Source organism: Gouania willdenowi, chromosome 1 (assembly GCF_900634775.1).
Source record: "Gouania willdenowi chromosome 1, fGouWil2.1, whole genome shotgun sequence".
Taxonomy (NCBI): Eukaryota; Metazoa; Chordata; class Actinopteri; order Blenniiformes; family Gobiesocidae; genus Gouania; species Gouania willdenowi.
In genome coordinates, this window is record NC_041044.1 from 36675561 (window position 1) to 36687671 (window position 12111).

The window sequence follows — 12111 nt, forward strand, 5'->3', positions numbered from 1 at the left end:
TACGCCGATGCGTAAAAATCCGTGCGTAAAATCCATTATCTACATCAACTGCAATGTGAGAGCAAGTCACCGTGGAGGCTCCTCTTTTTTTTTTTTTTTTTTTTTTTTAATGATTTATTCCAAATAATGAGTGATGGAGGTGCTTTTGGTGACAGCGACACTTCTTCTTCTTCTTCATCCTGCTCTTGGATTAGCACCGCAACGCCTTTGAATCCACTCGAACATTTTTAATCCCATCAACAGGCAAAGAGAGCCGAGCCTGTGTGTAGAATATACGAGCACCGGACTGACAGATTTTGGATCTCTTCATTTTCCTCAGTATCACTTCCTTTTGTGCGACAAGAGAGGGATTTAAAAAAAAAAAAAAACTCATCTGAGATCTTCATCAGGAGGAACTTTTATATTTACCAGAGCTCCCAGTGAAGAACCAGTGGAGTATTCATGAAGCAATATTTGATCTATTACAAGATGAGGCTGAGAACATCGAGGTTAGGTTATCTGTAAGTAGACGCGTAAACACTGTTTGGCTGTAAATGCACCATTGATGACCAAAATAGACTTTCACTTTTTTTTTTTTTAAACTTGCTTGTGTTGCAGGTTACTCCAACTGGCGGCACTTTGCTTTTACGCACAGGTAATTTAACATTTTTACTTCATTAAAAATAATAATAGTAAAAATAATAATAATAATTACACTTTCATTACAAAAATCATCTGCCCTGCCACACACACACACACACACACACATATATATATATATATACACACACACATATATATATACACACACACACACACACACACACATATATATATATATATATATATATATATATATATATATATATATATATATATATATATATATATATATATATATATATATATATATATTATAGGCGCTTGTACAATCCAGCGTCTCCACTTCTGCAATAACAGTGAAAAGGCTTTTATTATGAGTGCTATGGCAATTGGCAACAATTCAAACATCTTGAAAAGAGGTAAGCTGTGGCCCTAAAGGTGATTGTTAAAACACATGTGGATGGAGAAGGGTTGAAATAGGAGGGGGCGAGAGGAGGAGAAGAAGTCAGGACGGGATGAAAGATCATCGGTGGTAAAAAAATAAATAAATAAATAATAATGAAAAATAAAATAAAATAATAAAACACAAAAGAGCCCCTTAAAAAATCTAATAAATATATGAATTGACAAGGAGTGATTAAATCAGTAATGTGAAACCTGGACAAAATAACAAAAAAAAAAAAAACAGTAAACTGTGATGCGTTCAATGTCATATCAGGTGATCTGTGTCTCCCTTTGTCCGGCAGGACTCTGTGCAGTCTGCCCCTAATTTCAAGCACCATGTCACTGAGCAGAGCCGGCTCTCGGACCGGATGAGCCGCAGACTGACGCGCACCTACCAGCTGTACAGCAGGACCAGCGGGAAACACGTCCAGGTTCTAGGCAACAAACGGGTCAACGCTAACGGGGACGACGGAGCGGTTCACGGTGAGAAATACAGTAGAAATACTGAAAAGCGACCGATTCCACAATAAAGGGCTCAGCTTTCATCACACATTGTCTGTAATTCACACTCCTGTCAGCATTAATGGACATTGATAACAAATAAACACATTTGAAAGTAATAGATTAAGTACTCACGTTACTGTAATACAGTAGCTTTTATGGGTACTTTTTAAAAATATATTTCTAAATTAGTCATTTTACTTGTACTTGGTACATTTTAAAATAAGTAAAGTCATTAGTTACATTTCTATACATATACCAACCGTTGGTAAATTATAGTTTTTTGTGATAATTTGTTTTATTTGCATTTCATGGCACATTGAACATAATCCATATGTTCTTAGTCGTGCCATTTCTGAGCGATTTTGAATTGAATTTATTTTTAAAAGAATTGCACATTTTGACAAATCTTTTCATTTCCTTTGTGGAAAATGAATTAAGTTCCAATTGTGCAAGATTTGGTCTCTTCCTTTTAAAGTTTATACATGAGATGTTTACTGTACATAAGGAAACTGTGGCAAGATTTAATACCAAAAATAAACTTGGGGGGTGAAAGTAACTAGTAACTTTTACTTTGAGTACTATTTAATTGAGCTACTTTTTACTTGTACTTGAGTATTTTATGTATTATATGACTCACTGCATTTCAGTCACGTAACAATACTTCACCTTGAGGATATATCAGTATTCTGTACACCTCTGCAAATAATTACCTTAAAAAATCCTTTTTAATATAAAACATATTTGTTTAATATACATTTATACATTTGTTTAATCATTGTACATTCCTCTTTTCTTTTTTGTCTTCATTTTTTACCAGTTTATCTCATTTGAAGCTGTACTTTTTTTTTTTTTTTTTTAAGTAAATTAAAAATAAAATTATAATATTATATGGACTCTTAGCATTTTCAACACTAATCTTATTAGGAATAATGCAGTGAATATTAAATCACAAAGACCAAGAGATAATGCATTAATATCTTAGTTGTGTTGGCTCTCAACTCCATCGTAAAATTCTAAAGATGTAAACGACTACTTCAAATATTGGTTACATTCTGTAAATTAAAACATGTCTTTATTTCTAAATATATTATTATTATGTAATTGAGAGGTTTTGATACATGTCTGGCAGATGTTTGGTAATATACACTGTAGGCTATGACTGTAATAGATTCTTTATGTGTTTATTGTAAAGCAGAGATAGGCAACTTTTGTCTCAGTGAGGTCACAAAAATGTGATCTTATGATCCGAGGGTCAAGATTATCAAATGTAATGTCAGCTGTTGGAGCAATGACTAATAAGGGCATTGTTAAAAGTTAAAAAAAACAATGGGTTTGGTTTATTTTTCTGACATTTTCTGTATTTTCGTTTGTCATATTGTGCATTCACTTTAAAGGCCACACAGAATTCGAGGACCCCATGCATGTTTCCCATGTTTGTTTTAAGGCATTCACAATCCCAACACAGCTGCCCAGTGTTGCTTTTTTAAAGAATTATGCAAAAACAAAACAACAACAACAACAACAACAAAAATAAAAACAACAACAAAAAATGTAACATTCTAGCAAAATGAAGTCATTCCATTGGCTGAATTTGTTGAGTCACACCTGGGATAAAATTCTAGATAACCAAATTGATTAAAACACACTGACAGCTATTCCAACTTGAGATTTCTTTATCTTCAAATGTTGAGAAAACATTTTTAAAGGCTAAAAGTGATGGGAATTGTTTGGGTTCAGCAGCGCGTGGTGCGATGCTGAAAAGCAGGATAAAATGATGTCGTTTTTGGCAGGCTACGCCAACATGCTGGAGCCAGGAGAAACAGTAGCAGCAATTGTAAACATTGTTAGTGGCATCAGTGTGGCCATCTTTTCAATGGCCTTATACAGAGGATTTATGTCCCCCTGAGTGCTGGTGGTCCAAACCTTGACACCTGTTATGATAGACTCAAGATGGGACTTTTCTTTTTTTCTTGCAGGGGAAAGCATCTTAAATTCTAAGGGATCTGTATTCCCTTCTTTAAAAATAGATTTTATGTCTGTCTGGCCATCTTTCTTTATTTACCATCCATCCATTTCTTGGTGCCTTCTTCTCAGAGCTTGGTTTTAACAGAAGGTTTCATTGCAATGTATGGCTCAATCATCTGCCTCTGTTATCCTCTTGAATGGTGAAAGTAACGGATTACATGTACTCACGTTACTGTAATTGAGTTGCTTTTATGGGTACTTGTACTTTTTTGAGTATATTCTAAATCATTAATTTTACTTGTACTTAAGTACGTTTTAACCGAAGTAAAGTCATTTGTTACATTTCTAAACCCAACCATTACTTTTTGTTTTAAAATGATCAACAGACATTGTGAAACTCCAAAAAATGAAATGACCAGACATGCATCACATCACCAATCAGAGTAAATAAATGCTTTGAATGAGTTCATATATGTATCTATCCTTGGAGCCTGATATATATATATATATATATATATATTTTTTTTTAAATTGAAGCCATTGGTGTTATTTTATTCAAAAAAGAATTGTACAATTTGACAAAACTTTTATTTTATAGATGCCTTTGTTGAGGGAAGTTCCAATTGTGCAATATTTGGTCTCTTCCTTTTTTAGGTTTATACATGAGATGTTTACTGTATGTAAGGGAATCGTGGCAAGATTTAACACCAAAAATAAACATGGACTGTGATAGTATAGTAACTTTTACTTTGAGCACTATTTAATTGAGCGACTTTTTACTTGTACTTGAGTAATTTCTGTATGACTTACTTGTACTTGTGAATAATTTCTATCAAGTAACAGTACTTCTACTTGAGTAGGATATATCAGTACTCTTTACACCTCTGCTGAATGCACTCTTGACATTTCTCCTGCTTTATGGTCTCACAGTCACATTCACAGAGAGGGAGTTCTTCATGACCAAAGCAGCTCCACGTTCTGAGTGGGTGTCACTGTTGAAACTGTAATCCGACTGATTCTCTGGGCTTGTGGCCGTGTCTCTGACTGCAGGGTTCTTCTCACTCTCCTTTCATTCACACCCCGAGCTGCATCACAGTGCAGCATTCACTTAAACAGTTGCCCTGTGCCAGACCCTAAACATTTGATGCCATTTTGCTTGCTCTTTGGTTAGAGAGTGACTGCTGAATGTTATAGTCTATGTTTGAGTTTCTTTCTTAATGCTTCACGAAAGTTCAGTGTTTGTTAAAGATGACATATTACGGGTCATTACCAGAGGTGTAAAGAGTACAATATATCATACTCAAGTAGAAGTAGTGGTACGTGATGTACTGAAGTACAATTAAATAGTACTCAAACTATAAAGTTATGAATTACTTTCACCCCCCACCTTTATTTTTGAAACAAAATCTTTGCAGCACAATTGGAACTTAATTTGTTTTCCACAAAGGTGTCTGTATAAAATAAAAGGTTTCTAAAAATGTATAATTCTTTTTTAAATTAAAAAACACCAATAAATTTAATTAAATAATAATAAAAAATTATCTCGCTCTAATAGGGCAGCTCGATTATAGAAAAAATGATAATCACAGTGATTTTAGCCGTAATTGAAATCACGATTATTCAAACGATTATTTGTCAACCAAAAAGTGATTTATTTTTTGTACAAAACAATGTAAAATATATTCCTTAAACATGAATAAAGTTATTCAAACACTAAAATCAAGTAACGTTCACTTTCGCGCAAAACAAATCAGTTTTTGCATGTGATGTCTTTGCTCTAGATCTTCATCATCAAACCCAATACAAGAGAATTTGACTTGCCTTGCTTGTTTACCAAGTGTTTACATATGTTTTTATGTTATTTAGCAAATAAAACATTTGTAAAATAAAATAAACACACACACATATATATATATATATAATAGTCATTTTTTCTTAATGTTATTTTTGTAATCGTTGGGTGTAATAATCAAAATCGTAATCTAATTTTGAGTAATTGCACAGCCCTATGCTCTAAGTATAGTTACGTTTATGAACTCTAAAACTGAGAAAATAACCGGCATTCAATGTTGTTTTGGCGTGGTGCATTATTCTGGTTGCTGTCTGGTCATTTCATTTTTTGTAGTTTCACAATGTCCGTTGATCATTTTAAAATAAAAAAAAATTATTTCCTCAGTACGGTTGGGTGTAGAAATGTAACGAATGACTTCACTTCTTTTAAAATGTACAAGTAAAATTACTGATTTAAACAAATACTCAAAAAAGTACAAGTACCCATAAAAGCAACTCAGTTACAGTAATGTAAGTACTTGTAATCCGTTACTTTCACCCCTGGTCATTACTATTATTTGCATGTAAAGATTACAGTGGATACAAATGGAGAACGACCGCAAAGTTCACTTTCCTTTATACGATAATGTAAATATCTCAATATGGTTATTGCATTGGACATTTGTCTCATTTTAAAGCAGACATGGGCAACAGTCGCCCCAGGGACCACGTGCAGGGCCTTGGTTTACTTTTGTGCGGCCCCCAAAGTAAACACACAAAAAAATGGCAGAAATATACCAACAACAACAGTAAAAATACACAAACGGACAACAAAATTACACGAATCAGTTACTTTCACCTCTGCTTATGACATTTTGTAATTTTAAACAATAACACAATTAAGTCTGCATTTTAAAGCAGACATGGGCAGCTGTCGGCCCAGGGGCCACATGCGGGCCCCTGGTTTACTTTCATGCAGCCCCCAAAGACAACTCACAAAAATGACAGAAATACCAACAACAACAATAAAAATACACAAAAAGACTAGAATATTACACTGAAAAGACTCCAAAATAACTAAATGATAACCAAAATACACAAAAAATGACTCCAAAAACACACACAAAAGGATAAAAAATATGCAAGACAACAGCAAAAATATACATAATAATAACAAAAATACATATAAATGTCTCTAAAAACACACAATGGGACAGAAAAACAAAATGGTTCCAAAAATACACAAAACCTTACTTATGACACACAAAATGACAGAAATGACAGAAATATACACCACAGCAAAAATAAATAAAAAGAATCTGAACATAAAAAAAACACAAAAATACACAAGAATGACTCAAAAAATGACAAGATGACCCACAAAAACACACAATTAGAGTGAAATACACAAAATGACTTTAAAAACACACAAAACCACAACAAAAACATTCAGAAACCCTTTGTTATTTCCTATATTAACGCTCAGATTGCTCATTATTCTAAATACTCAGATAAATGTTGATAATGTGGCCCTCGGATCAGACAATCACATTTTTGTGGCCGCCGCTGTGTGATAAAAGTTGCTCATCTCTGTTTTAAAGTCTAAAGTCGGCAGATTTGACCCAATGGATGTCTTTTTTATTTAGTTTTTCTGCCTAATAATAGGCCTACACTGTGGTAATGAAACCCTAACATGACATTGAGGTATTTTCTTCCTTAGTATTGCTGGTGGTTGGAAGTCAGCCAGTTTTAGCTTTCATGATAACGGGTTTTAGTACGACATTAAATGGTTCAATGACGTATAAGGATTCACTGCATTATATTTCATGAAATGACTGGTTTTCATGAATGTGATTATGGAAATAAAAATAGAAATACTTTGAAAACTTAGACTGGAATAGAAAACAGGAAATTGTACCAAATAGGGCAGAAAATACATCTAAATCGATTTAGAGTGATTTTAAAGATGTTTTCAAAACAGCAGTCATGGTCGGACAGTTGCATCACATGATATTTTGACACTTATAAAAAAACAGAATGCAAAAAAATGACAAGAAATAAAATTGAGTGACTGCATTTATCAGATATTTTGAACAAATAAACTTTTTCAACTGAAAGAAATGCAGTTGGATTGAAAATGTTGGCGTTTTATCATCATTGACGTTTATATAGGTATTAAAAAAAAATTCCGATGAAAATCTCATTTTAGGAACATTTTAAATACTTGTTGGGAGCAGGTTTGGTTTGATGGTGGTGTTTGAAAATGAAAATGAAAATGCTCGGTGAGCTCATTATATTTTGACAAAAGGGTTTTGTCTTCCTGTGTTTAGGGTTGAGTATTTTATTTTTTTTCAAATGAAATCAACATCCAAAAAAGATTGTAAATCCAAACCATTAATAATGATTATGAAAAGACTCGGCTCCAAAAACATGTTTACCCAGGTTAATGTTTGGTGATAATGCTTTGTCATTCAAACAAATGATAATCCATCCATCATGACAAAAATAAGCTGTGTTTAGTTGTTCAACATTACTTAACTGAATCTTTTCCCTGTGCAGCTAAACTGGAGGTGGAGACAGACTCCTTTGGAAGTCGTGTTCGCATTAAAGGAGTGAAGACGGGATACTACATATGCATGAACAAGAGAGGGAAGCTGATTGGCAAAGTAAGCTAAAATAGAATATTTGTATTTCCTGAAAAAAATGCAAGCGAGGATGCAGGTGCTGGCCCGTGTCATTGAACACGGCATTAGCATTAACCTGGCATTACTATTAGCCGAGTATTAGCTAGCATTAGCGTTAACCTAACATTAACATTAGCCAGCATTCGCATTAACCCTGCTATTTCAAAAGAATTAGAAATTGATGTTTATTTAGTTATTTTGGTTTTTATTTTATTTTTTGTTTGGTTTTTGATTGTCAATGTTGTGTATTGTGTTTTGATTCGTTTTTGTATATTTCGTCTTGAGGTGGTATTTCATTTTTGTCTTTTTAAAAAATAAACAATTAAAAACACACAAAAAATAGTCACATATTTAAATGTATACTATTAAAATATTTAACAAACACCGTATGGTCAGTTTACATTCAAATATCACGTCCCAGGAGATCTGTCGTAATGATTGCAAGTGAAGGAAGTGACGTAGTCTACGTGCATGCATTTAAAGGATCCGAAAAGATTAGGCCTGTGAAAGGATCAGGCACTGACACGAGCATTAACCCAATAAAAAAAAATAAAATAAAGTGAATGTAACCATGTCGGAAATAAACTGAATAAATGAATAAATAAATAATATTAGCATTAGCCTAGAATTAACATTAACATAAAATTAGCATTAGCCTAGCATTAACATTAGCCCAACTGTCACTACCTAATCCTTTCCCAGATTTCTTCAATCTTTGCGCGTAGACTACGTCAATTCCTTTAATAGTGCACATGTAAATATGTGACTGTTTCGCTCAAAACATAAATTTCTAATTCTTTTTAAATAGCAGGGTTTCAAACTTTTAAATAGTACATGAACTAAAATAAAATAGGCCGACCGGATGTAGACGCGTCTCGCGCATGCGTTGAAAGGATCTGAAAGGATTCGCTCCATGAAAAGATTAGCTAGTGATGCTAACATTAGCATTAGCCTAACATTAACTTAGCAATAGCATTAGCCAGCATTACCCTAACATTAGCATTTGTCTACCATATAATTAGCCTAGCATTAGCCATCAGACAGCTGAATATTTTAAAAGTTGAATGGTGGAAATCCGTTGAAGAATGGCTAAACAGCTGAAGTTAATAGTTGAAGCCATTAAATCTTAAAATGCTGAAATTCCAAATCAAAATGAATGGGCTAATTTTTGAACGAAAAAATTTATTGAAAAAAAAATGATAAAAGTTACAAATTATAAAAAATACAAGCATCCCTGGTTGAATTTTTGATACGTTTTGATATCTTCATTGTCAAGATCGGTCGAATGCAGAAGGAGTTGAAACGTGCTAAAATTCTGTGATGAAAGGAAAAATTACCTATAAATTGAAGTGATTTGTCTTTGCAGGCATTATATGTTCTGAAAGTGTATTTGATTAGAAATAAAAGTGCTTTTTCCTGCTTTCTTTTGGTTCCAGAGGAAAGGTCGAGGCAAAGACTGCATCTTCACCGAGATCGTCCTGGAGAACAACTACACTGCACTCCAGAACGCAAAGTACGAAGGCTGGTACATGGCCTTCACACGTAAGGGCCGCCCCCGGAAGGCCTCCAGGACCAAGCAGCACCAGAGGGAGGCCCACTTCATGAAGCGTCTTCCCAGGGGCCACTTGATAAGTGATAGAAGGCCTTTCGATGTCCTCCCTTTACCTGTGCACCCTTTCAACAAGCGGACTAAACATTCCCAACATAAGCGCGCAGGGGAACGCTGAGGCTCTGAACCACTGAGAGAGAACCAGCTCAGAAGAACCACTACGGGAACAAAATGTGCTCTACTCAAGTGTTACAGTCAAGTGCCCATACACTTTTTTTTGCCTCATTGATGGACTTGTAATGTAATTCATTGTACTGGATTGTATGTAAACTATGTGTCTATCTAATCTGCTAGTTATTTTCAATTCAGTCAGACTGTAGTAAGAATATTTTCTTATTAAATTGGGGGACATTTAAAGGACTGAATAGGCAAATAAATCTTGCTGAATGAAAAAAAAAAACTTTGGTTGAGAGTTAGCCAGCTCAGCAACAATGAATGTGTAAGAGTTGAAATACATGTAAGTCAATGAAGCTAGACGTGGCAGCTATCTGCAGTTACAGCATCAAAAGTCTCACTTGACATCATTTCCTGCCTTCTGGAGGCAATTTTTTTGAGAACGTGTAACGTAACTGTTTTTTTTTTTTTTGTTGTTGTATTTTTTACATATATGAATATATTTTTGCTGTAAAAATGTAAATTACTTCAAATGATGAAAAATATTTATTGTAGAGTGTTTATTAAAACCACTAAGGAATCAGTTTAAAAAGCTGTTTTCTTTTGTGGGGTTTGTTTTTTTGGATGAAAGCGGGTGCACAATGCCGGTATAGCCCTCAAAAACAGTTGCTTTTTTCCTTCAAACTGGAGACCCAGATAACTGAGGGGCAATATCTGTGACAGGCTACTGAATTCAATGTGCTCAGCAAGTGAGACTTTGGCCTGAATGGCCCGAGCTATGCATTAAAAGCGATGAGGTCAGCCCACCATTTTGGCCCAAACAAAGGTTACCACCATGTAGTTGCATTTCTCACGATCGCACACCGTAACCCTCTGATCAAATGGGTCCTTTGTGGAACCTCATATAAAAGGGCATGTTATACAATAGTGGGTTCGAAAAATAACACGAGGAGGGGTCAGTTATCAAAAAGAAGCCAGTCACACAGGGAGGGGTAAGGGTTTTTTTTTGGGGAGGGGAGGGGGTTGGGGTGTTGAAAAAGCATCGGGGTCTGTGTGGCAAACTGTGGCATCGACTGAAAGAGGGAGAATGGCTGGGAAGAGACGTTCGGGAATGAAAGGGAGGCAGAAAAGAAGCCCTCTTCCCAGGAGCAGTTGAGCATGACCGTCAGAGGCCAAATGGCAGGGGAGGAAGAAGACCCTGAACAGAGGGACTCAGCTGCTCCCACAAAGCACGAGCTGGATGTCCAATTTGTTCGTCGGCGTCTGCTGAGACAAGAATTTGTTGACAGCAGCTCAACTTCCAAATATTTCCATTTTCTTTTAATTAATGAAAGCTTCTGTTTCAACACAACAGTTCTATGTTAAGGTTTCATTTATTCAGACAACTTTCTGTCTTCTTGAGAAGACAAAACTAACTTTCTGGCATTATGACGCAGAAGTAAAAAACATCAAAGCAATCAGCAGACGCCTCTGAAAAAGACTGGCAGCTGATAGTCAAAACATGTCAGATCAAAATAAATTTCCTGAAAAAAAGTTGCCTGAATAAAATGAAACCCTAACATATTCAAAAAGAAGACAAAATGAACTTGCTGGAATTATTATGTGGAAGTCAAAAATTATCAAAGCAAACACCAGATGCCTCTGAAGAAGACTGGCAGTCAACACAACAGTTATATGTTAAGGTTTCATTTATTCATACAACTTTCTGTTTTCCTCAGAAGACAAAATGAACTTAATGGAATTATTACCCGGAAGTCAAGAAAATATCAAAGTGATCAGCAGACGCCTCTGAAAAAGACTAGCAGCTGATAGTCCAAACATCAGGAGATCAAAGTAAATTTCCTGAAAAAAGTGGTCTGAATAAATGAAACCTTAACATATTATTCAAAAATAAGACAAAATAAACTTGCTGGAATGCAATTAGCAGACACCTCTGAAGAAGACTGGCAGTTGACAATTGAAACATGTCACGAGATCAAAGTAAATTTCCTGAAAAAAAGGTGCCTGAATAAATGAAAGGCGTATTTAATTTATTCAGACAACTTTCTGTCTTTGTAAGAAGACAAAATGAACTTGATGGAATCATTACACAGAAGTCAAGAAAACATCAAAGCAATCAGCGAATGCCTCTGAATAAGACTGGCAGTTGACAGTTGAAACATGTCAGGAGTTTAGAGTAAATTTCCTGGATGAAAAAAAAGTCTGAAAAAATGAAACCTTAACATATTATTCAAAGAGAACATTCTGGAATTACCACAACAGTTCTCTTAATCTAAACCAATTTACACTTAATCTGACCTGAATTTACAAAACAACAGGGCAGGTACGTTTCAGAAATGTTTTCCACCGTCCCTGTTTTTTCCATCTATGAGAGGACAAAGCACAATGAGCCTGTGGGGGGTTTTTTCTCTGCCGTCTCCACTTGCTCTCTGAGTTCAA

The 12111-nt window shown here is 34.8% G+C and overlaps 1 protein-coding gene across 1 annotated transcript; it reads left to right on the forward strand.

Moving 5' to 3' along the window:
• Positions 1–240: 240 nt before the first annotated feature.
• fgf8b (fibroblast growth factor 8b) lies at positions 241–9917 on the forward strand. The gene is made up of 5 exons (XM_028450798.1): positions 241–500; positions 598–634; positions 1329–1509; positions 7825–7931; positions 9386–9917. The coding sequence occupies exons 1-5, from the start codon at positions 442–444 to the stop codon at positions 9674–9676; spliced, it is 675 nt and encodes a 224-aa protein (XP_028306599.1). The 5' UTR covers positions 241–441; the 3' UTR covers positions 9677–9917.
• The last annotated feature ends 2194 nt before the right edge of the window (positions 9918–12111 follow it).